At 43.6% G+C, this 26,544-nt stretch overlaps 2 protein-coding genes across 3 annotated transcripts in view; both read left to right on the forward strand.

Annotated features, from left to right (window-relative positions):
* AP-1sigma (AP-1 complex subunit sigma-2) overlaps window positions 1–15,396 on the forward strand; it is a 31,528-nt gene extending 16,132 nt beyond the window's left edge. The window contains exon 5 of one of the 2 annotated variants that reach the window (XM_075682310.1): window positions 10,513–15,396. In XM_075682310.1, the coding sequence (XP_075538425.1) occupies window positions 10,513–10,557 (45 nt within the window). In that variant the 3' untranslated portion in view covers window positions 10,558–15,396. Of the gene's footprint in view, window positions 1–3,869; window positions 8,207–10,512 lie in introns of those variants that run through there. The other variant, XM_075682312.1, reaches the window with a different exon arrangement.
* Window positions 15,397–25,684: 10,288 nt separating this feature from the next.
* Window positions 25,685–26,544, forward strand: part of LOC142570508 (uncharacterized) — a 96,981-nt gene continuing 96,121 nt past the window's right edge. Inside the window, exon 1 of the mRNA XM_075678889.1 lies at window positions 25,685–25,946. Within this exon, the coding sequence (XP_075535004.1) occupies window positions 25,685–25,946 (262 nt within the window). The remainder of the gene's footprint in view (window positions 25,947–26,544) is intronic.

Consider the following 26,544-nt stretch of genomic DNA (forward strand, 5'->3'; position numbering starts at 1 on the left):
ATAGAGAGAGACAGGTATTTATAAAATGATAAATGTATTCATGTCACTCTATATTCAATGGCAGAGACAGTATGTCTCATACTATTATGATAGACAAAGCCTGCCTTCAGCTTGTTAATGCCACACCTTTCAACAACACTTTGCATGCTTTACCAAGCAGATGTAAGCTTCATCAGATAACCTTGAGGGCCTTGGTATTGTTATCTTCATCACGAATGCTCTTCTTTTTGCACAGTCACGGGGAGTATAATCTGATTAGCTTGTGTCCAAGGGGATATCAATTGCCCACATACAGCACTTATGGTTACACATTTATAGTAAGACCATCGTAAATTTAGTTAAAAAGGAAATGAACACTTGGGCTCTGAAAGTTGTCTTTCGAAGAAGCAATATAGGTTAAGCAATATGTGTCAGTGTTTGCTCTTAGAGCATGGTTGACATTATACTTCCAAATGAAGGCCGAGCTTATAACTGCAGCTAAGGTTCGTTGTTCTTGGGTTCTGTTTTAAACAGAAGCCAGACAAGAAATAGAAATAGGAGGAAGATGTCTAAATTATGGTTTGTTGAATATTTATTCTGCCTCTTGAAAGCAAGTTACAGAGCTGAACTTCACGTGTCTTTTGACCTGTTCTCAGAAAGCACCTTAAGCCTATTACTTGTGAAGGATTTTTAGATAATCGAGCATCTTTCTTCAGACATATGGCCACGCAGCTTCCACATCAGTTTGATTGATGTGACACTGTGCATGAGATCACAGCTTTTTGATGACTGCCCGTAGTAGGCATTGCTTGCAGGCAACAATTGCCATGGTGCTGTTCCTATTCTCTGAACCCGACAGAGCTGTGCTTCGTGGATGTTGGCTATACTGTTCTGGTAAAGAATGATGGAGAATGTGTAATCATTCAATCCTTTGAAGGTAGACAAACCCGGTGGCCAATGTATATTGCGCACAGGCTTTCTTTACAGTGGTTAGAATTTCATATAGACTCCTAGAAGCTGAAATTCGGTAATGCAAATGTTTTTGCATATTTTGTGGTCTAATGACATTGCAGCTTGAGTAAGACCTTTTAAGCTGAAGACCTTTTTCTTGTGTAAGTTCGGTGCATGCATCTGGCCTATAAGGGCCGTGCTGCATGTGGTGTTGTTATAGTGTCTAGATAAGCAACAAAAATAGCCATAGTTAAGGAAAAAACATGTGAGGCCGCCGTCATTGGCACGGGCCAACATTTGTTCACAGTACCTGTATTTAAATGACCATTGCATCTGTGGTTGAAAATTTCGTCCATGATGACAATCGTTTTGCACTGCAAGTATTGTGATCTTTCGGGGGAGAGATTTTAATGCCTAAAAGTGCTTGCTTCATGTTTTGGGGGATTTGACTTTCTTTTTAATACATATTGCATTCACGATCACTGACCTTGGAACATTGATGTGATGTACATAATTCTATGTCACACAGCCTTAGTTTTTAATGGTTACACATGATATCAGCATTTCATTTAGGCCTGGCATAAGGAAGGACTTCACAAGCAGCAGCTTCATTTATTCTAGAAAGGATTTCTCCTAAATGACATTCTGAATCCACTATAGGCCTGCAAGAAATATTTGTGAATGAGATAGAAACATTCTAGGAATAAATTGCAATGATGAATATGATCAAATATAGCAAGCAGGCATTTTTAACACAGCTACCTATTATTTTGATATGACACTGCAGATACTTAAGGCGTATTTAATATGTGATAAAAGGCACGTTTAAAATGTTAACATTTTTATACTGCGACATTTACTTGCATCAAAAGCAAAATACTCATTGAGTACCTTTCAAGAAATATTTCATATTTGAGGAAATGAAATGTGCCAGGATAATTGAAAAGTATTCTCCTTTTCTGAAATCCTGCTAAAGCTACATACAGTATTTGCTATAATCTGCCAAGTATGTTAGGGAATGAATTGATAGTCTTATTAGGATTTCATTCTAAATGCCTGAAGAAAGAAAAACCTGCCATCCATTAAGAGTGAATTTTATAAGCCAAGAAAGCCTAAAATGGACAATATCTGCTAGAAAATCCGCTCAAGAAGTTGCACTGTTCACAAGACACATCGCCAGTGATTTTGGCTGACTGCTTCCTAAATATTCTGCCTTATATTGCATTATTCTGCATTGTATTAAGAGTGATGTACCTTAGAGGTCATAGTTTCTTCAGAACTTCACGGTAAACATTGTCCTGGACAAGCTGAAAAAAAAAAAATTAATACAGCATATTTAATGCATCATCAGCACCACCTATTGCTAGGAAGGGCAGTGGCAATAAATGTGATGTCAGCGATGTTGTCAGGTGTACTTTAGCGGTATGTCTTTGCAACTTCGATGACTGCTTTATATGATAGTGAACTTTTAATTCGCCAGTTAACATAGCATCCTGCATGCACTGTACAAGCATTAAAAATATGGCGACCACAAACTTGAAGGTTGAGTGAATGCCAGGTGTTTTCCCTTTTGATCATGCTAATCGCATCACATATTATGGTTTATACTATCATCATCACCAGCATTGAAATTTCATGTTGCTGACTAATGAAATTTGTGTACAGTGCAAGTGCGGCATTATGGCAGTTTGCAAAGCTTGCAGCTGAGGGTGTATACAAGCCACTCTTCCCTAGCATTATGCTGACTGATTTTAGTTTAGCTTGTATATTGCATTAGCATATCACAAACAGCTTTCCATTCACCTGACAATGGTGATGTAACCTTGGTTTCTACAGACACTTGGTATTTATACCCTTTCATAGCTTGCAACATCCTTTGTTGAAAAGTATAAAAGTTGCCATGCAGCATGTCACCAAGGCTAGTGCCAGTACATGCTGTGGGACTACCACTGGATTAACAATGAGTTTTTTTTTAGGAATTCGGAAGGGTAGGCTTGGATTTGTGGTAGAAGAACTTCGCCATCCATCTGATTGTAGTGTGATGTTGCAGAGAAAACCCCTGTAAGATATGTTTTGGTGAGCCCTGTAGTCATTGTATGCTCCTACTGAGCATAGAGTTAACTGCTGGTTTGATTCCTAGCCAAGCCAGTTGTGTTTTAATTATGGGGTGGGGCGCATGGAAGACAGCTTGTGTAGTGTAGTAGTAATTGGTTGTTTATTGAAATAAGTTAAAATAAGGAAGGAAAATGGGAGGGAAGGAAATTGCTTCTGACTGCTCTGTAACTGTCTGGCACAGTCTGCTGACACCTGAACCGTGGTCAGCAGTGGGCACAGAAGGTGGAAGAGTAAAAGGACAGGGAGAAAGGATAGAATAAACAAGGGAACTATTTAAATGTACACAACTTGTGAGCCGAGAAGCCAGTGCTTAGTAAAACACCGCAGGGTTTTTAAAAATAAGCTGGAGAGCTTTCCTTCTTCTCTTTTAACTATGAGCTATTCTAAGGAGCCATCGTGGGCTCCCTTTTGATGCCTCATGCTACAGTTACTTGGACAGCAGGTTCTTCTTGCTTTCGCAAGTTTTTTGTTGCATCCCCAAAGCTTCAGACCTTGGAACAGTGAGAAAAGGTTAGCATCTTTGCCTTTCGGAGGTTGGGCTACAGGGCATCTATTCCTCTACCAAAATACCTAATGCTGACACTAACCACTCACGGCTTTTTACCTCTTAAGAGAGGTTGTGCTCATTTTTGCATGTCAAGAAACGTTTTCCCTTCTGCTAGCGTTTGTTCAGTATGTAATGCATTTGTAGCTCACAAATCTTTTTGAACTTGCATAACAGCTTAAAAAAAAAAAAAGAAAAAGAAAAAAAACAAGCCTGCTTTGTCATTTTTTTTTTGTTCTTTCCTCCTTTTCTTGTTTTTTCCCCTACCCATTTTTTAAAGGACGAAATGCTTGAGACTGGCGTGCAAGACTAACCATCGTGTCTGCCTGACCTGCACGTCCCATTCTCCCTTCCTGCGTAGTTGGAGCTTGCTTTTGTGCCCATGCTGAATAACGGATCCTCCCCCCTCATCCTTACACCTTTCATTTGTTTTCTGTGCTACTTGAGCAGAGTTCTCATTTTTTTTTGCTTCTGCCAAGCAAACTTGTATTGCAATTCTGAGAAGCTGGAACACAATTCTTGAACCAGTGACGTGGTGGCACAAAGGATTTTGGTTCACGACTAATATAATACGACCTTTGGCGCTCCGAAGCTATAAATTGGCCTTGGAGAAACTCGTTTAAATCAAACGGCATTTCAGGTGTCACTATGGGATGGTGCTGCTCTGGTTGAGGAACTGCAGAAGAGTCATGTTACATTCTTGTAAACTGTGTGCGTGTCTTTGGCTTTGGTAACGCTTTGATACCAGTGTTCTCAGTGTTTTAGGAAGGCTGTAATGTTACACTTGTGGCCACAGTCAGCATGATATTCCTATTGAAAAGCCAGTATGCCTCTCCACCTCCACATTGAACGGTGTAATGTGATCCTGTGTATTTGTATTTTCTCATATGATCATGTGAGATTACTTGGCCTAGAGGATAAATGGCATGTTAGTGTTCTTAATAGTGGCAGTGTCAAATATTGTATACTAGTAATGCTTTCTTGTTTGGCACTGAATTTTTGTTCTGAATGCTGTAGCATTCATACTAACTTTTTCTGTGATAAGGTTATTGGCTCATAGGTTTGGGACAATGCATGTGGCATTCATACAGGCATTTGAAGTGGAGGCTAGGTGAAAATAAGAAAGCGAGAAAAGTGCTGTAAGACCAGAGACCTGTTTCTTAAAGCTGAATAAGTCGTGCATAAATAACAGTGCTTCTCTTGCTGCTCAAGGAATGTTTGAAAATGAAGTGTTATGACCTGTAATTAAAGAGAGCACTTATCACCAAAAGTTATCTTAATCTTAGCTGTGAGGACCTTGGAGATGAAAATAAAAATCTTGGTTCTGTTCTCGCAAATGTCAAGGTGGGAAGAAGCTTTTATTTCTCACAGCTTTATGGCTTTGATGATGCACAAAATTTTTTCCCGCTGTGAACATGCACACCTTGGAATGAAGAGACGCAGTTATGTCTTTGTTGCATAGTTCTTACAGTGGGCCTTATAATCTCATATTTAATTTTTTTAATACCTGTTTGTTTTAGCTCTTGTGGTTAGGCCTACATCCGGCCACAATTTAGTATTGTGGGGCATGCAAGTGCTGGTCAGAATGCCCTGGTTTCCAGCAACTCTCTCCTGCTATTGGCTGCATTTGCATGTACACGTCATCCGTCTGGGCTTGTACTTGTGCCTGTTATTTCTTGTGTTCTTAAATGGCACAAGCGTTTAGCAAAACTGGACACTAATATTTGCGAGAAATCAAATTGAAATAATAAATCAAAGGCTGAAGATTTCTTCACCTCACGCACCTTCACTTTAAGCACTATATTGCACAAAATGGAGATGTATCTTGCAATGCCTGTAACACCTTTCACCACGGAAAGTCTGGCGAGTGGGCAGCTTGCGAGTGAGAAACAAGGAAAGGAGGGTAAGCATGCGTAAACTCATATGGCAATGGCAGTAATAGAACGAATGATTGTCTTGCTGTGTCATTGCTATCAGCATTTACAAGAGGAGCAGGAAAATAGGTACATGGCTGCAAACATGAAAGCATATGTGTGCGCAGATGTGTATGCTGACCATCTCGTCAGAAGCTGTTGTCATGCGTCTCGGTGAATCCTTTTGTGGTCGGGTGTATAAGGCCTGTTGCAAAAAAAAAAAAGTAAAGACCATTTGGCCATTGCCGGCAATGGCCAACTAGCCCAAAGTTTATTGAAATAAGCTGCACAAGCTGTCGCACCCATTCTCAATAAATAAAATTTTTCATAAGCTTTCCGGCATTTTTTGCAAAGTTGTGAATGTAGTTGGTTACGATTTGTCAATATCTGCAGTTCCTCAACCATAGTATTAGGCTGCCACATTTCATTTTTGCCATTTGAGTCATTTGTGTTGTTTACATGGCAGAGCATTTTTTTTTTGTCATCAGTCATAGAATTTTGCATTTGCCTGCCTTATTGTCCAAATGCACTAGTTGTCAGGCACTGCAAGTTAACTTTTGTGCAAATATGCAAATGCAATTAAATTGGTTTTTTATATGGGGGCCATAGTGTTGATTGCAGCAGTAGTTATATCAGCTTGTGTGTAGCAGTACTTCATGCATATTTCATTTATTCTTTTTTAGCCTTTAGGCTGTGTAAATGTATGCATAAATTTATGCATAACTTTAGTATGAAAATTCTCTTTCTTTTGCTTTTGTGTGAAACTGTTCTGTGGTTGCTGAGTCTGCTTTTTCTTTTTTCCCCACAGTCTTCTAAGTATTCTAATTTCTGGCATAGTACTGGGTTTGCCCCCTAACATTACAATGTGAATGCCACACTAACCAACTAAATTTCTTGGTTAAAGGCTTTGGCCCATGCCCATATTGTTTATAACTGCCATTGTTAGCACTTATATTTCCCACATTAAAACTATGGGACACATGTTCTTTCTTTATATTTATCATGTGAAGCAAATCAAGCTGAAATATGTTTGATCTTACATGTGACACATACATGGCTGTGTTTCAGTGGATTACACCTGCATTTCAGCATACCAGATGCTTCATGTTGGAGCTATGTACATGGAAGTGCTTAGTGTCATTATGTGCCTGTTATCTTTCTCTGGTAGTGTAACAGTTTAGTGGAACCTTTCAGGAAGTTGAGAGTAGGTGTTCATTGTACGTTCTGAATGTTTTACTTCTATAGATGTGGCAATCTTTTTCCAGGCTCTCTTTTTTCAACATGACACACTTTTTCGATTATAAATTGGTGTGTGGAAAACTTTTGTCGTGTAACTTTGTGTAAGAACAGTATTTCTTCTCTGTATATTCCTTGTAATATTTATTGTGAGGCTACATATGGGAACAAAACACTAAACTTTTCAGGACCTTACACCATTAAACATATGAGGAAGTTATGCTAGGAGTGGTTATTAACTTGGTAGGTGGCCCGCTGCATTGGCAACTATGGGAAAATACTCTTAGTGCTGTTTTGGTGGGATGGTGGGATAATATTGGTGGGATATGGGAGGTTGGTGGGCTGTTCCGCACGTTACTTGATCCTGTTATTCATATTTCTTCATAGAATTACTGTTTCACAGACGCTGGCACTTAGCAATGCGCAGGAACTGTGTACGGAATGCACTTTTCATGCTTCATTTAGGTAGCCACGGACACATTGTCATGTTTAAAAAGAAAGCTGTTATGTAGTGCTTGTGACAATCATTATAACAGCGAAACAAACAGATCTGGGAAGCATGGAAATTACTTGCTGGTGCTATATAAATGTGCAGATTACTCTAGAATGTTGCTGAACACAATCGCTGCTTGCAGCAGTACTTTGAAATAGCACAATCATCGGTAAGATAATAAAAATAATTTTCTTGCACTGAGTAATAGGGGTGTTATGCGTGCTTATTATACGCGAGCACACTTTAATCATGCATGGTGCTAATGTATCTAATTTGTTGCTCGTGGTCATTAACTCGTGATCATTATTAAAGTTAACGTATTCTTAAAGATTCTGATAAACATTTATACTGTTGTATGAGTGGTGTGAAGAGTCTGTCATTCCATTTTGTCTTCTGTTACATTACATAATGCTTCACTTCGTAGTTTCAACATATGTGCATTGTGCACTTCTGAGTTAGCATTTATTATAGCCTTTGCTAATGTGATCCGGTGCTGAATATTTACATTTATTGAAAATGAGTACTATCTAATCTATGAAATGCACCTCTGCCTTGTGGATGGCCAGGTTATATTCTCTTTATAATGATAGTTTGTTAGCTTGAATATATGGAGCAAATTCAAAAGATGATTTTGTACAATGTGAAATATTTTTGTTGAAATCTTTGGCGTGACCATTGAATGCTGCTCAAGTCATGTCTGCTAGGGTTTGAAGGTGTTTTGCAGAGACGTTTGTTGTTGTCTATAAACATAATAGACTGGTTTAATGTACTGTGTGCATGTGTTGTGTCTGTAACACACTTTAGGTGTTCAGCATACCGCACTTGGTGATCCTTCTGTTGCACCTTCTGAAAATCATTGTTATGGTGGATCAGTTTGAATAGCTAAATAGTGCACATTGTGTGTTGTGTGCCGAGTTATTGTGTTCTGTCAGTGTTTTGCATTCTGCTTAATAAACTCTTGAAGTGATGAATAAACCCATGTCTGCTGCCAGTTTCTTGTAGCACTCTGTGTCACTGCCATTGCTGATATCTTTATTGTTCATTCCATTTGGTTGCTTGCCGTCCAAGCACACCACGCCCAGTTCTATCTGCATGACTGTCCGTATCCGTTCCGTATCCATATCCGTTCTATCCGTATGTGTGTACTTATAATACACGCATACATACAAAAATAAAAGAAAGGGTGAGGGAGAGGGGGGTGCTTTGTGGTGGAGTGTAGAGTACTTGTTTGTTATGTTGATGACTCCATAGGATGTCAAGTTCAGAGGTTCAGAGATGACTTTGTAATAAACTAACACGAGAAGGAAAAGCAGTCTGGTGCATTCATCTTTGGGTCTTGTTGCATCCTGCAAGGCAAACTGTTTTCGGCAGCATTTACTATCTACAGTTGCAGCAAGCGCTTGTAGGTTGTCATGATAGATGGGATGCTATACTTTGTCTCACCAGTTGCATGCGTCGCTGCGAAAGCTGCTGATTGCATCTGCCAATCTCTGGCAAGAACATCAAAGTTTCAGCTGTTTATTGCCTTCTGCTAATTTCTGCTTACATGATGCTAGCCGCGTAAAACGATTAGGGACCAACTGTGCACAGTGGAAAAGATCTGCTATCTCTTAGACATGCGGCTCGTTGTCATTCTTGACTGGCTGTCATGACTCGTGTTTCACTGCACTGGATGGAGTTCCAGGAAAGATGGGTAAAATTCAGGAAGGCAAGGAAATGGTAGTGGGCATAAAATATGTCTCAGTCTTCAGGCTTTGAGTTGGCACTGCACAGACTTCGAGGTAGTAGCCAAGAAAGGTCAACTCTAAGCGTATCGGCGGGGTTGTACTGTAATTTCTTAGTAAGATCTGTTTCCACATGCATGGAACATGCATGAAGTGTAGTCCTGAACTGAAGCAATTATTGTGGAACTTAAAGTCCATGTTGTCAGGGTATGTGTTTGTATCACATGCACCTTTCACTGCCTTGCTGTTTCACTAGCAGTTAATAACGCAGCTGTACATGGATGTTGAGGTAGTGGCTCATTGTGCTCTGGAAAGCAAAAAAGTAGCAACTGCAGCTGTACTGCTCAAGGATGTTCAAGATATTTGTTACCTATCAAAACTCGCACAAACATTGACACCAATCATGCTAGTATTTACGTGGGGAAATTCTTTGTGGTTATATGGATAAATGGGTAGGGGTAGTTGGTTTTGAAAACTCTTATTTGGCACAGGTTGTCATATTTACCCAAAGCTTTTCATGCTTAATAGTGCTAAGTCATCAAAAAACTTGGTTTGCATTGGGCTTTTTGGTATGTTGCTTTTGTCCGTGTCTTGTGGCATGTTCTTACCAGAGAGGCCTTGAGGTTGCTATCTAATCATCGAAGTTGTATTTCAGATACTAAATAAAAGCACCCAGCTGTCATTGCTTTGTGGCTCTCAGACACCTCTAGCAAAGTGACTCGCCATTTTCTTCATGTGTGAAAGTTACTAAATGGGGTGCAGGGAGCATGGGAGGTGTCTAACAGGGCTAAGCCCCAGCCTCCTTCGACACATGATCATCCACTGTGTAGACATGTTGCAGTGAGTGACGTCATGAGGATGCAGTGGTGCTGCAATTCCACGCCTTGCAGGCAAAAATTGCCACAAGCTCCACTGACATAAATTTTTTTCAGAAAGGAAGGTAGATGTGTCCAGGCTTTCACAGGTTACTTGGAAAAAATTTTTCGCGCTGAGTCGCGTACCTCAGGACCTTCATTAAAGTTTTGCATCCATCTATCCATCATAGTGGTAAACAAAGAACACAAGTGTCAACATTGTCGTCTGCTCTTTTCGCCTGCACTCTGAATTTTTTACGTATGTGGGGCTTGCTTATAAGCAGCATGTGCTAATTTCAGGGGGTCATGTCATGCTCATCTATCTATCCTCGGCAGCGTGTTCATGGGTGATTTTCATGTTCATTCTGGCCACGCATTGACAAGCCTTTGGTGCTTATCAGTGCCTCGATTGATGCTTGATAAACAACTATCTTGGATGTCTCTCTGTGGCTTGTGGTATGGCAATGTGTATTTGCTGTACAACATTTTTGTGTTTGTGTGTGTGTTACCACCAGTTGTTTAACCTTCCCTGCTGAGGGTGTGCTTCTCTGGCTGGCCTCCTTACCCTACTCCTCTCATCGTTGCTTCTTTCTCTCTTTCTGGTGTTCTCCCAAGTGCCCTTGTGGCATGTGGAGTGTTGCCGGGAAACTAACGGTGGCCTCCTCTTTTTTTTTTCTTTGTCTTTCCCCCCGACCTTCTGTAGGAAGAAACTCCGCAAGGGTTTTTTGAGGATCACGGACTCGGTTAGGGCACAACCGTGGGGCTCCGGCCTTCTGCCGATCGGCCGGGGCTTACGGGCAACTTCTAACAAAGAACGCTCTAATCTGTCCACCCCCTAAAGAAACCGTTGTGCATTCCACTCCAAGCAGTATGTGTTCTCTTGTTGTCTTGAGCGAGTCATTTTTTTCATCTTTTTTATATTGAGATGAGGTGGGAGTAAGGAAATGGTGTGCACACCACTGGCTTGATTCATTTAACCTACTTTTTGCTCCTTCCCTCTCGTCTTTTTAATGGATTGCTTTTTTTTTTAGTTTGATTGTGGGTCTGGTTATCACTTGTCTGCTGTTGATACTACGACACCGATTGCTGCTGCTCAAGATTCGGTACTCTGTTGTGGCCCTGAAGAGCCTCTTGATGTTCAGTGTCGGTAGTTCTTACTGGCTCAGCCATTCTCACAGGTATCACTATTTTTTGTGGCATAATGGCAGGTGTGGATGTAGGGCTGTGTGAAAGTCAGCTGACTGCCTTGTAGCAGTAGGAAAATACCACTTCACAGTGATGTGAGTGTTGTGAAATGTTGACTTAACCTATTTAATTTAGTAGTAAACTGTTTTGCTGTGCCAGCAGCGCAGTGTAAGTGTGTTGGATGTTGTTTTTTCTGGCATTGGAGTGTTTTCAAAAGAAGTAACTTTGATTGATTAAGGCCGGGTTTTTTGCTGAAAGTTTATCTGGCAGCTTTTTAAAATATCATGTGATTGGGGCTGCCCATAATACACAGTTTCCTAATGACAGTGTGAAGATGTTCTTATTTAGTGTGGTTAAGAGTGCTCTGTAAGGCCAGGCATGATCTGCTCAAAGCATGTGGAACATTGATCTGGACAACAGTGTCTAAGCTTGTTTAGTGCTCATGTTGTTGCACATACTGCCGCACAATGGCATCAGAAGTACTCTGATTGTGGATGGTCCACACAGCATGAAAGTTGAAGTCTGCTGTCTGGAGCATGGCTTTGTGCGCAGGCACGAATGAAGTATGACCAAATGCTTTGCACGGACCCTGCATGGCAGCTACATGTTTGAGCAGATGGTTTGGCAGCTGGTATATAGATTAGAAGTGATTTTCTTTTTTTGGCATTACATTAATTTCTTTATTCAAGTACAATTTTCACTGACGATTTCCCTGCAAGTTGGTATGTAGTTGTGCACCTATACTTGCCATGTTCAACGTGTTGTCGAACCTGAGGATAATGTCAGCGTTGCACCAAGTTTGTGAGTTGTTGTGTTTAATAATGTCAGCGTTGCACCAAGTTTGTGAGTCATTGTGTTTAAGTTTTCTTATGATTTCTGAGGCTAAGCCTCAGTGGAAAAAGCTTATGACCGAGGCATATTTCCATCCATTTTTAATGAAGCATAGTTTCTTGCTTAATAAATATTAGGGACTGTTGTGAATCAGAAAGGCATTAAGTTGCTTTCGAGTGCTGGCTTTAAGAGCGGTTCTCTGGGTTTGGATGGTACAGCAGACTTTGTTGTGAATTTCTAGTTCCATTCATGCAAGTATGATTTCTTCATGTGACTGCCGAGTCATCAAAGTGTGTCTACAAAGCATTAGTGTGAAGGTGTCATAGGCCACAAGTTCTACCTCAATGGTAGCTTGTCATTTTCAAATGATTCGAAAGTCGGTGTTCAAGTTTCATGTTTTACATGAGAGTGTGAAGCTACGGTTTTTGCTTCTCTTTTGGTTTTTCATTCATGACAAGTCAGAGCAACTCCTCTGCAAGGTTGTTTGCAAATGTTCAAAGCTCTAAAGCTTTTTGTTTAGGCAGTTGGTTTAGGGGATCAGTAGCTCATAACCTTAGCAGCACATAACACAGTGGTAAGAGATCAGGGCCTGCAGGATTGGCTGCAAGTGAGAAATACATGCAGTGAAAGTAACAAGCCATGCCCAACACATCTTCAAAATGATAATAGAAGCGAAGGCCAGCTTTGCAGCAAGGCTTTCTTTATTTCTAGGTATATTCTTGATGAAGCTATAGTCTGGGCTGCCTCTTTGTTTGGAGTTCAGTGCATGGAGTATGAGTAAAGTGTTGGAATTCAGAGCAGTGGAAACATGCATGCACATCAATCAGGTCCGGTGCTCAGGTTAATGCTGGTACTTGAAACAACAGTATTACATCCATACAATGCAGCACTGATTACAAGCAGAGTTGATTGTACCCCTGTCCTTATTTGGACATCTGTGTACATGAGATCGACATGATTGAGAAGCTTTCAGGTTGAATGAGCTCAGACTGAGGCGTTCCTTACTTTGCTTGAACACTGGAGTAGCTTTTTCATGAAACAGTAGAGTGAAGTGTGTTTCCTGGCCTTTACGTTGCACCTGTGCAAATGTGCACATTATGACTTGCTGTGTTCTTTGACTTTTTAGTGTTCAGTGATTTCTTGCACATTTTACTTGTTACCTTCGACTGGTTGTGCAATTTTATACAAGTGCTGCATAGTGAGCTTCGTCAGTTTGAGACGAGTTTACAAGGTTCCTGCTTGTCATGAATCAGCCCGAAATGTGTGGACATTCTTTTGATTGTGGGAAAGGGTAGGAAGCATTGTCATTTGTGATATCTTTAAGCCCTAGGTACTACGTTATGGGGTTCATATAACTGTGATCTCATCATTTTAAGGGTAAAACAAAAGTACTTCTTTCTTTGGCAGCGTTGTCACCAGGTGCGTTGCTGCTTTCTTAACACAAACCTCAGCAGCAAGAGCTATAGGGGTGACTCCTTATTGAGTCTTGTGCTCGTCTTCAAACGAAGTCATATGACACCCAAAGAAGTCAAATGCTTGACAGGTGACTGCACATTCACCTTTGTGTGCATGTTATAGTGCAACTCTTATAGCACAGCTATATCATGTTCTTTTTTGCACAGGCAGCTTTTATTGAGCTGAACCGCCCTTTACGGTGGGTGCAGTTTAATTTACTTATGCATGCCACTCTTTAAAAAATGCAACTGGTTCTGCGTGCTGCACTATAAACTTCGAATTTCTTTATTGATTATTGAGACCCCTCAAGGCTGGAGATATTGACTCTGTTGCATCTGATTTGGAGTGTAAGGGCAGCACAAATTCATTTCTGTGTTGAAAGTTGAACAAGTCTGTGCAGATGACTAAATGTGCCCAAATAAGTTGTTTGAGAAGTCATTTCCTTTCTTTCATTTATCAGAAAAATGAGAGACCCCAAGCTTTTCCTTTGTTATGTTCTTTTTTGAATTGTTGAGCATGTGCTAGGCTGTATGCACAGTAGAGTTATAAGAAGAAGCATTTGTCAGTGTTTCAAGAAATGTGTATGAGTTTTGAGTCACCCTCACAGAGGCCTATGTCACTGGTTAGATAAAATGTGATAGTTATGGCCATAATGTAAACTCTGCCTTAAAGCTGCATTTTTTTTTGTTTGCACTTTACAGCATGTATAGTGGTTCTTTGCATATACTTTTGTTTAGTGTGCCAGAAATGAGCTGCAGTTATGTGTAGTGTGAGTGTGTGAACAGTCCTCAATTGATGTTAACTGTATGTAGTTGTTGTAACCAAGTGTTGCAGGTTGTTTTGACTACTTACTACATTTTGCCAGTGCGCATTATTGGCACTGGAGAATACTGTTTATTTGAAGGAATGGGCAAACTTTTGCTTGCCATGTTCTGGGGCAGCTAAAATGTAATACGTTCCTACACAGGTATCATGGCTGGTTTGGCATTCAAAGCAATTCACACTGTAAAAAAGAAAGAAAATGGTGTGCTGCGAACAGTGAGGCATGTTAGCATTGCTGTGAGCCCAGGAATCGATTAGCATTAAGCTATTAAGGTACATAATGTGTTGATTAACCTTTGTCTGGAAGTTTGCATGACATTTATCCCAACTGAAGCCTTTTCATTGTGGTGTTGCTTGTCCAAAGGGGCATATAGCAAATATCCTCTTATGGCGAGTGCTTTCTTGCCAGCATGTTCAGTGTTTTACATCACGTGAGGTTTGCCAACCTGCTTATCCTCGAGGGTATAGGATGAGAGAAAGCATAAATATCATTTCAATTGCCTTTTTGCGAGTTTTCTCTCAAAAACAGCTTGTAACCAAGATATAGTGAAGTGCGTGGCTTGCCCTAGTGATGAAAGGAAAATGTAACTGACCAAATGGGTTCAATCCTTTTACATGCTGCCAGACATAGGCATGATGTTAACTGGCTAGCCACTTTTATGCTAGGTATGGGCACACTGCTACAGAAACAAAGGGAAGCTGATTTGTTGTTGCTCTACAACTTTTTGCCACCAGATAATAGAGCTTTGTGCCACCAGATAAGTTAGCATACTGGTGTGTATTGTCTGGGAGATTGGTGACTGTGTCCGCGCACTGCTGAAAGCAGGCATAAATAATCTGTTGAAAGGCAAGTTGTGCAGGTCATGCTGACGCACTGCCTGTTGCAAGAATCATCTGCAGACCAACTCTCTGCTTCTGTACTTCTTTCTTTGTCCATTGCATAACTGTTGGCTCAGCAGTGTCGCATGCCTTTCAGCCCATGGCTGGACTCTGTCCATGCCTTCCTTCAGTACTTCTGCTGTCTGTCCATGGTGGTCAACCTCAATAAGACTTGAGAGCATTGCTTGTGTGCTTTGTTGATACCTGCTGCTTATGATCTTTTTGTTGGAATGCCGCTCTACTTGTTGCATAGCATTGGAAACAGAGGTAATCTGTCGCTTGTATTGTGGGCCCCTGTTATTTTTCTTCTTAAATGTATTTGAATGAATTGCTGTGTGAGATTGGTCAAATTAGCATCTGCTACATCAGGCGGCGACTGTGCTGTAAACAAAGCAGAATAAAACGTACCTACAAATATGCCACCTTTTTCTCAAGAGCCGTTAGCAAGCTTGGTGCCGTGTCCACAGAACATGTGCATGACTATCATCATCACTAGTTTCCCTCAAGGTGCTTGAGTGTTCTGCAGGCACGCATACTTGCGCAATTAATCTAGTCTGCAAGTTCACAAGGGAACACACATTGCTTGGATTGGTTGACACGTACATGCTTGATTGCTTCATAGTGCTTATTTCACTAGAGTCCCTGCCGAGTCCGTAGGCTGTGAACTAGCTGTCCTCAGTTTGCCTTCAACCAACCTCACCCTGAACATTGCATACCCTTTCCCTGTTTGAATTCGTTGCTCATATTTGCTTATGTTTTCTTCCTTGCTGTGACCTGGTGCTCCTCGTCGCCAAAGAAGCCTCAATTGTATGCCATACAGCATCTTTTTTTGCAGGATGCTAAGTGGCACTCTGCGATTTCTGCGACGCACGCAGGCCATGGACTGGCACCGCCTTTCATGCCAGCTCATGATGATAGGCCAGTGGTAAATGGAGAGGTATAGTAGACTGGGAGGCCTCTGTCCCGGTATGGCAAACGGCACAGATTAAGTGCTGCTGCGCCTGTGGTAAGGTGTTTAGGGCCGCTGTGCGCAGCGGTATTGTAGTGCGTATTGTGTGCTCTATACCATTACCGGATTCCCAGTCTGCCGTGCTCTCTCCTGTGTTCCTCTTTCACTCAAATTGCAATGACATCTACTGTATCATTTTGAGCAGCGCCCCACCCCCGTCTCATGACAAACTTCTCCCATGGAGTTTAAATAATGGGTTTTAGAACCATTACTTGTGGCAGCGTGAATATCAAAGACTGAATGAATCACGCAGACAGGGCTGAGGAGCAACGAAGAGACATGTATCTTACTTAGATAGTGTCTTAAAAGACTCTTTGCGTATCTTGTATTTGTATCACGATATATTCGTCAAGACAGCTATCAGTGTCTGTACTTTTGAGGCATCAGTTGAGGCATCGTGTATCTTATAAGATATCAGATACAAGATACATCTTCTGCTAAATACTGGAAGACACCCAGAGTCACTGAAGCCTAGCAAATAAGGGTAATTGAATAAATTATTGCAGTAGATGGCAATTTTATGTTAGTTAATTTCTTTTTAATAACCACACATGAAAAGAAACAAATAATTGCAACACATACCATGCAGAAATGCCACACTTTACAACTTCAATGACTGGAGCTCCTGGCCGTCTGTGTTGATAAAACAGCGATGAGCGATGCTAGTATGTTTGTTTTAACAAGGAACAGGGGATACTAAAACTGAAAGCGATCATCATTCATTAGAGAGAGTCTATGATCAATTGGCTTAGCTTCGAAAACAATATATGGCAAGTTCTACTTTGCACATCGTGGGCTTCTTGACTATGATCTTGCATTATTAGAAAGTAAGAGAATAGAGATAAAACTATCATTTTTTCTCACCAAGCTTTGCAGCCGTGACAGGTGCCACAATTTGCGCAATAATTGCCAGTGTGTACGGGCATTTTAGAAATAGCACACTCGAGCCCTTGCTTGTGTTTTTGGAACTCCTTTTGTATCCTCTAGCTTTGGGTACGCAAAAACCTAAAACTGCCTAATACATACTGCTAATCATTAAAGTACCACCAGTTCACTTTTTATTTATTTACTTTAGGGGCCATGTATTCGCTGAATGCAGCATGCCCTTGTGCGAGAAACTGCGTGTAGCATCACCTTTGTTAAGTAAGAACAGCATTTGCAATATCCACAGTGCTGGAACAGCAATGCATGTTGATACAGATTCGAGTACTGCACATTGCGAAAGCATCTCTAGGAACGGCTAAGTATACCAGCACAAGAGCCCATGATGGAATTCGAATCCTCAAAAGCAGCCGCTAAACGCGAGAAACCTTTAATTGCATTTCCTTACTGGCCGCGATAATGCGGTTGTAGTTAGCTGTAGCAGGTATAGTGTGTGCCATATTCTAGTACAGCCTCTGCAAGTGTCCCCTTGCGCCACCATGGTGTTTGAAGTAATGTGATTTAAAAAAAAAAAAATTCTTGTTGACAGGTTGTTCTCCATAACTTGCAAAGGATTTGGTAAGAACTTCACTATCTGAAGTGATCACTGGATACCATGAGTGTGAAGAATATGGCTGCCGCCATGATTAGCCAGCAGCCTGAAAGGCTCTGCAGGGGAATATGGAGCCTGCTCTCTCATTACGTAGCTCTACAACATCAGTCGTCTTTTCCTATACTCTGAACCACAGGTGAAATCATTTATACCCGATAGTCTTGGACATGGCAACTAACAGACTCGTTTACCCCTGGATAAATGAATACTTCGACATGCTGACGAAACATAAATAGTAGTTCCTGCACTATTTTCACATGCTACGGATGGACAATCGCCATCATCAAATTTTCTCTGCGTTGAGAGACTTGATGCTCTCTCATGAAAAAACAAAGAAGCACTACAGTAACACTAGTACGGTTGCTGAATGCTGGTGATGAGCGAGATCTGGAATTCTTGTGAGCCAATTTCCCTTTTTTTTTCTAAGCTACTAACATTGCTAATCGCAATCGGCATGTTCGATTGAGCATCACCTATTGCTTCTTCGTCTGACTGGAACAAGGTAAGCAAGATGCACATTTTGCAAGACCATCCACCACAAGTGGCATGCACAGCGCTGCCTTGAAGAATTTTCACCGAAATTTACGCACATTTTGAACATTCGTGCGTATCATGCACGCCATTGTCACTGAAGCGTGTTTACTACTGCCAAAAAAGAAAGAAGCACTTGCAGCATGAATTTATTGTTTAAAGTGAAAATATTTGCTTTCCCCCCCACTTGGCGTTTGAAATGTAAGCTCTTTCCGCAGTGCATAGGGATGCCCAACTTAATTGGGGCCCAGAGTATGTGCTATAGGGTATGTGGCAGCGGGTGTATGGCACTGGCTATGTGCCCGAATAGGCAGTTAAAATCCACTGCGCACGTGCACACTAAGGATGTGCCCGAATAGACGGGTCGGATCAGTGGTTATGTGCCGTAGGCTATGTGCACGAATTGACAAGCAGAACAAGAGGTAAGCAGTAAAGACTATGGAGAAGTGAAGGTAATGTTGGCAACACAAACACCTGAGTATGGAGAAAAAGGGGAAGTGAACAAAATTGGAGCAGCGCGTCCATTGAGCAAGCGTTGAAATGCGCATGCGTGTCATCAGCCAGCATGTCTCGGGGTGAGGAATCTGCCCTCTTTATCTGCCAGTGTTTTAAGTATGATTTCTTGTATGCATCAAAAGAAAGTGTACAAGAGTCAGGTGTGCAAGTCTTATTGGGCTTGAATGGCAGTGCCTGACAAGCATCGAGATGCTGTGACCTACGTGTTTCCACCATAGTTGGATAGATATGATGGAAGTGTCCCCTTTGAAACGGGATGAAGCTTGTTACTTTTTCCTTTCTTCTGCACCTATGTTCGGTTTTTATAGATCCACGGTTTCTGTTAACAAATTAACAAATCGCTGATCTTGAAAAATCTTTCTTCCCTGCTTTTGCGCCACAAATTTTGCAGTCGCATTTTACTAGTCTACACCGCAGGCTTTCCTTTACTATCCAGTTCAGTTTATTTTCCTTAACGATTAAGTGCTTTACCTCAGGCAGGGTTGCTGCATCCTCGTTGACTTTCGGATGGATACTGTGATGCGCTAACAAAATATGCCCCATGGTTAGCGCTCTATCTGCGCACGCTACGCAAGCATTGTTGTCGGCAAGTCTCCTGCAACACCTTTTCCCCAGACACCTTGGCTTCGCTTCGAACAGCAGAGCGCTGCCCTTTGAATTAGCGCAATGCTTTTCTGGTCCGATTTCATTCTTAGCTGTTTTATATATTTACATCGCTGGCATCTCCATCGTTCCAATCCAGTATGCCGTTCTTGCCTCTGTAACTTTACGTTTAGTCCTCTTTTCCTTGTCACTGTCTCTGCCGTTAACTTAAAATTTACTGGTTAGTTTCCGTGTTCTTTTTCACCACTTTGATTCAACATTTTTATCATTTAAACATAGAAGTGATTTACAATATTGCCTAGAGGGAAATCCGGCGCCAGCGTCTGTTTTCTTCATTCTGGTTAAGATTCGTTCAACTGAAAAAATTTTCCGGTTCTGCTCTGGAACAACAACAAAAAATTGCTGGCTCTCCTGTAATAGAGAGTAGATGTAAGCATGAAATGGCAACCGGCAAAGTAGATTGGTTGGCAATGATGCTAGCCACAATCTTAAAATGGGTGTAGTGCGTGTTCACAACGGCGCAGCCCACCACACTGCAATGCACCGCATCACGGCTCGCTGCACTGGCCCATATGCATGGTGCCCAGCTAGAAGAAAACGAATTGAAGGCGGCATGACAGATCGCATTGCCCAGCTAGAAGAAATTTGCCTGAAGGTGGTGCCATCTCTCGAGGTGACGCAAAGCCTGCGCCGTGGAACTTGCAGACCCCTGGCATTGAAAAGGCAACACTGTCCGAGTGCCAAAATATAATGAAATATGTGGTGCCTTGTATGCGCCTTTTGAACGTCGCTATTGCAAATGATAAAACTTGGGCGTACTAGAAGTTGCAGCGTGAGTGATATCGGGAACAAACAATAGGAAGAACTCGCAAGCAATATGTTTTGGAACTTGTTTGGGCAGTAACGTATGTAATGCGGTCCTACACAAAGGGTTGCGGGCCAGAGACCACAGTTTCTTAAAGAGGCTTTCAACCACCCCTCGGGCTTGGTAAAATAACATAGCCTGTGGGTAGCATACGCTGCTGTCGACGTCTCCGCCATGTTTTGATATCGTACGCGGTGCGTGGAGCTCGCAAGTGGATTGCCAAGTTGCCTTTCTCTCAAACGCTCTCTTTTCAAAGAAGGCCCTGTCATCACTCTCTTCTAGACGCACTATTTCGTCAATTGCAATAGATCCCTTAACGTATATCATTTACTCTGGCCGTGCTCGCAAGCTCATAAACTACGAACAGGACAAGCGCAAGCTTGAAGAAGCAATCCGGAGCGAAGAACTCGCTCCCCAACTCTGGGTCGGCCAGCAGGTCCACGACGCCGCCAGGAAACTCAACCTCCCTTTGCTGTCGTGGGAGACGCCCACTCCATGAGAGCCCAAAGCTCTCGTGGCCTGCAGGACCTCGAATAAAGTTGATTTCTCTCCTTCCTACATGGCGCAGATACCGCGGCCGCCGTGGGGTGCCGCTGCGAGTCCACTGGCTAAGCGCACTGTAGCTCGGTGAGGACAGCCGCGTTTGGCTTATGCTTAGCGCGTCGTAAAGGCGGAAATCGTGGCGTCTACGTTAACGCCCGAATTAAATTTGAACTGCGCACCACGGTAACAGGCCCCACTGCGCCGTAGCCTTCGCAGTGCAAGGCATTGTAGAAGCAACGGGTGCACAGCGGAGGCCGTGTTTGAGTACCAATAACTGGTTCTGCTGAACGCATTGAAGTACTTTTTGCGGCAAAGTATTTCTCAAATAGGCCATTTTCACTTAAAATTCCTTTCTCCACTTCGATAAATAGTGTTTCAGGGCGTCTTCAAGTTTTGACTGTTTTTCCGGATGTTTTTGTTTGAGTTCCCGCTTGACAGCTCTGGCTTTTGGCTCAAGGTCACATGAAGGCCGCCGACAACCGGAGCTCAAAGCATTTCATGCTTTAAAGCAGTGATACGTAACGGTTTACTACAGTTTTGGTTTGCATGCAAAATATTCGAAGCAGAGTAACGATAAAAACATAGTATTTATTGTTCTGAATAATGATGAATTCTGAGGTCATGCTCAGTGCTTTGAGTCAAGGCACTGAGCGTGATCTCAAGTAGCACGGCATCGAGTCCTCTCGCCGAAATGCGAGACAGCTGTTCCTATAAAACTATCCTAAACCAACGGTAAAACTTCAATGAGAAAGCGTTGTAACCGTAGAAAACGAAACAATAAGCTCTTCAGCGCGCAAGCCCTGGGTTTTGCTTGCTACGATGACGATCTGCTAGCGCACCGAGCGGCAGTGGAGCGCTCGATCGGTTATCGCGCGCGCTGTCCCTACATGAGATACGCGCTAATGCTGACGTTGCCTGACGTAGGTTGTTTCGGATTGCGGACTTTCCCGTTGAACCGAAACGAACATATTTCGGTTTCGCTCCGAAAGAAAACGAAAGTTTTCAGTTACGTTCTCGTTCCGGTCAAAAAAAAAAATTTTTTTTTTCGTTCCTTTCCGGCACTGTTTCTAACATATACCGGCGCTGTGCCTCCTTGGGAACACCACCAGGTGGGCGTGTGACGCTTGCCCTAAAACGCGGTCGTATCTGCGCAGATAAAGCTCTTTAAAAAATAGGTTATGGTTCAAACATGGTGACCCCGACGTGTTCGCTGCTCCGCAATCACTTCTGGCTCATGCAGCTTGCTAAAGCATAGCCTTAGAGATCGGTTTCCTTTACCGAGAGGCAGCCGTCGCTGGTGTGTGGGCTTAGGCACCGCCTATAACATCTTCATGCAACAATTGGCTATTTCGCCCGAACGAAACGTTTACAGCAATAGCAATAAGGTTTAACGTTGCGCATGAACTCCTCGGAGGGTGTTCTAACTACATGTGGACGCGACGTTGGCGCGACGAAGCACATAAGGCAACTGCTGCAGGGCAGGAGGAACAGCGCCGCCCGGCAGCTACCAGGCGTCTCACAACGCCGGCGTATGCGCTTTCGTGATGAGCGCCGCCAGTGTCTTGCAGGTTTCATCTCGATTGCGTAACGTCGTTATCCAGGCGCGCGATTTGTGCGTCTTGGCTTTCAGAGAACGATATGCCGATCCCAAGCCACCACATCCCGATATTCCCATGCATTACCGTGCATACTACAGCGGCACAGCGGCAGTTTTCCCTCTAGGTAATGTTGTAAGAAACATGTATATAAGGTACCGAAAAGGTCAGTGGTGATTAACCAGTAAATGCTAGAGAAATTCGTTAGCACGAAGCCGCGCTTCATTGAGGTCATGGATCCATGATTTAAGCCTAGTTCACCACATAGCAAAGTGAATTGTTCAACAGCTCACTCGACGCACGTCCTGTCTCTTCGAGGAGCGAAGTGCAACTGACTGCGGTTCTGAGCAGACCACCGTGACGTGACCGGCTTCCCACACTTCACACACGTGCACTTCTTTCCACTTTGACACTCCTCATGCTAACGCATTAACACCTTAACCGTGACAGATGGTGCCACCATTCTGTAGATTGCAATGGAATCGATAAGCTTGTGTGCGGCGTCGCCGCAGGCGACGCCCACTTTTGATTTAATGTGTTGTGTAAATCGGTAGCTAATTCCCCCAGACGTAGTATTAAGCCAAACGTTACGCAAAATGACACATCTGTGCGCAATTTAAGCAGAGATGAGGCAGCGGTTTGTTGGAATATCATGTATGTACATACACTATATATGGTGCTCCTATTTACGCAACACTCGCCGCAAGCTTTGTACGTGAGCGGGCTCAACATGCCCATGAAGAAATATTGATCAGGCAGCAACGAAAAGTGGCTCGACATTTCTTCCTGACCTGTACACTGTTGCCCTTGCAGTGTGGCACAAAACTTCGGCAAAACTTCTGGAACTATCACATGGGAGTTATTACTTCTATGGCTCTTCCCCGAGCTCACGCGTCTACATCGATTGCTAATTGACCTGTGGTGGGTGCATTTCTGCGTGTGTGGGTCCTGCAGGTTTTCCGTGTGTTTTAACCTTCAGCGCTGCTAAACGCGGTACACAATTGTACTACTTATGCTAATTATACGGCATATTTATACTAGTTTTATAGCCGACGGTAAGCATGCAGCAGTCCATACTATTTATATAACAACGTAAGTGCGCAGCTATCTGGCGAGCTACTACGACGGGCTGGCACTCGCTTTCAAGATACATCATCACCTTTGTCACTGTTCAGAGCAACAGTACCGGCGTGGAAACTATGGTCACAATCAAAGCCACCTTGGACATTTCCGTCACTGAACGAATCACTCTTGATATAGGCGGCATGCACAGGAAAGCTGACTTGGCGCATCTTGTAGCTGTACAGCTTGTACTTTGGCGTTTGTTTGTAAGCCAGTGGGAAAATAAAAAAAAGAACATATACAGACAGCTCCTGCGCGGAGGGATATTAAGCTAGTTCGTCCCACAACTATTGTGCGACGACATCGAAACTCCATGTCATTTTGAAGAAGTAAACTTCACCTGAAACAACAGAAGCTAGACATAGGGTCATCTGTATGGACTGCCAATCGGCGCTTGAAATCGTCATGAATGCAGGGGCAGCCTATGAAAATGGAGAAATCGCTCACAGCATCGCAGCAGTGGAAAATGTACCAGCGCAGGTCTCAGTATAGTATTTCAGGGCGTGCCCAGTCACGCCGCATTACACGTCAACGAGAACACAAGCCGACGGACTCGCCAAAAAGTGCCTGAACGAAAGAAGTTATCGTGTGATTCCGCTAAGGTTTGTATCCACAATACTATAAGACAAGTGCCTTTCCGCTGTTCTATCGACGGCGAAATAACTTTTGCATGAAGTTGATCCACATGGGTAGTTCAACGTAGCAGCAGAACTTCCTCAACTCATGGAGACATTACTTCACAGGCTTATACTGGAAGTGACATTACTAGTAGTTTTCTGCACAAGCTATGCCGTTCCATTGAAGAGTTGGTTGATTGATCACAAGTGACGTGGCGTAATCGAAAACGGAGTATAGGCCGTGGATCGCGCGGTAGTGAAAAAGTGAACTAAAGATATCTTGTAAAAAAAAGAAGATAATAAAAGGATGCTGCTAGTATATATTAGTAAATAATCATAAATAAGGAATAAATAAGGCACCAGAGCAATTCTCGGCCTCGACCTAGAAGGTGCGTTCGATAGAATCGCGCACTCGGCGATCTTACACCAGATATCGCGGCAAAACCTAGGTGTACGCACGTACAACTACATAAAAAATTTCTTGACAGACAGGCGAGCTGTTTTAGAGGCAGGGGACCTCCAGCTAGAAGCGCAAACGCTGGGGAGCACCGGCACCCCGCAAGGCTCCGTCATCTCGCCCACGCTCTTCAACCTGGTCATGATCGGGCTAGCAGAAAAGCTACAAGAACTCAAGGACGTCCGGCACACCATATACGCCGACGACATAACCCTCTGGGTGCACGAAGGCAGCGACGTTCACATCGAAACGGCACTGCAATTAACTAGCAATTGAGACAATGGAGGAATACCTTGTGGGTACGGGGTTACGATGTTCGCCGAAAAAGTCAGAACTCCTACTCTACCACCCCACGCAGAGGGGCAGACCACCCGGTTGTGGCCGGAATGCGGTGACGACCAGGCGAGAATACGAAGAGATCAAACTACACACGAGAAACGGAGCAACCATCCCGATAGTGCAGAGAGTTAGGGTCCTCGGCATGATAATCAAGGCCAACGGCGTCAACGGCGAAACGCTTACTAAATTAAAGCACAAGACGGCTAACGCCATGAGAATCCTCAAGAGGATCACCAGCAGAAGAAGCGGAATGAGGGAGGCGAGTCTCGCACGACTCGCAATGTTTCGTCGTGTGCCGTATTGCGTACGTCGCGGCATTCCACAACTGGTACGAGGGAGAAGCAGCCACGATCAACGTCCTCATCCGCAGGGTGTACAAGATAGCACTGGGTCTACTCGAGTCCACCAGCACGCACCACTTGCTCCAGCTCGGGTTTCACAACACGCTTAGCGAAATCGCCGAGGCGCAGCGCACTTCACAACTAGAACGATTATATAGCGGGCACGAGAGCGGGACGCCAGATCATGGAAAGTCTCGGCATCCGTTACCACGCACAAGGCCAGAAAGTCGCCGTTCCGGACGCCATCAGACAAACGCTGAGTCGACCCGATTCCACGGAACGTCCACCCGGAACACAACCGGGGAAGAAGAGAAGAGAAACGGGGACACGGTTCGTTGATGCCGCGGAATACGCAGAACGCTCGCGATTCGCGGTTGCGGTCGTCGATTCGAGTGGTAAGACGCGCATAACGGCAAGTGTGGCGTGCGAGCGCGCAGAAGAAGCGGAGGAAGCGGTGGTGGCACTCGCCCTCACGGATCCGACGTGCACCACGGCTCTCTGCGACTCGCGACAAGCGGTCAGAAACTTCGCCAAAGGATGGATCTCACGGAGAGCGGCCCGAGTCCTGAGCAATCGACAAGTCCAGCGGGAGGTAGATCTCCAAACCAGAATCCATTGGTTCCCGACGCACATGAGAGACGCATCGGATACATATCGCAACCGAAACGAGACGGCACACGCCAAGGCGCGCGAGCTCGCGAACCGCGCCGGTGACCGTCGTCCGTGGGACAGCACCAAAGACTGCTTGGCCAGCTACAACGAATTTACCGAGGCACTCTGCCTGGCCCGCCAAACCTTCCCTCCGCCCAGCGACAAGCTGGACAGGCCGCAGGCGGTGGCCCTCAGACAACTGCAGACGCTCACGTACCCTAAGGACGACAAATATAAGCAAGGTCTGCCACACTGATATAGCCACTTTAACTCACATGCTCTGGGACTGTAACAAAAACCCGCACGGTGCTAACTCCGGAACCCTTCCGCCGCGGTGGGCCGCTGCCTGGCGAAGCCCTAGCCTCGGCGACCAACTCTGAGCCGTCCAGCATGCAGGCCCGCGAGGCGGCGGCGAGGCGACACCTCGACGTCCCCACGTGAGAGACCTAAGGCCCCTTCGGTGAAAGCTCTGCAGGATTACAAATAAAGTTGCTACCAACCAACCAACCAACCAACCAACCAACCAACCAACCAACCAACCAACCAACCAACCAACCAACCAAAGGGATTTTACTTCCTTAAATTTGTTTTACATATTAAGGTATGTATTAAAGAAGAAATGCTATTAATAGTGTTCATCATTTATGACGAAATAATAAATTAATATTTGTTTCTCCTATAAATTTGAATATGGCAGTGCATACGTTCCTGTCGTAGAAACCTAGCGCTGACGCCCCTATAGAGAACAGCTAGGGAAATTTGAGGCCCAGCCCAAACAGGCTAAGGGGATAAAGAAAAAAATATTTCAATGTCCTAAAGGCCCGGAAGGCATTATATAGG

This window comes from Dermacentor variabilis, chromosome 2 (genome assembly GCF_050947875.1).
Source record: "Dermacentor variabilis isolate Ectoservices chromosome 2, ASM5094787v1, whole genome shotgun sequence".
In the NCBI taxonomy this organism is placed as follows: domain Eukaryota; kingdom Metazoa; phylum Arthropoda; class Arachnida; order Ixodida; family Ixodidae; genus Dermacentor; species Dermacentor variabilis.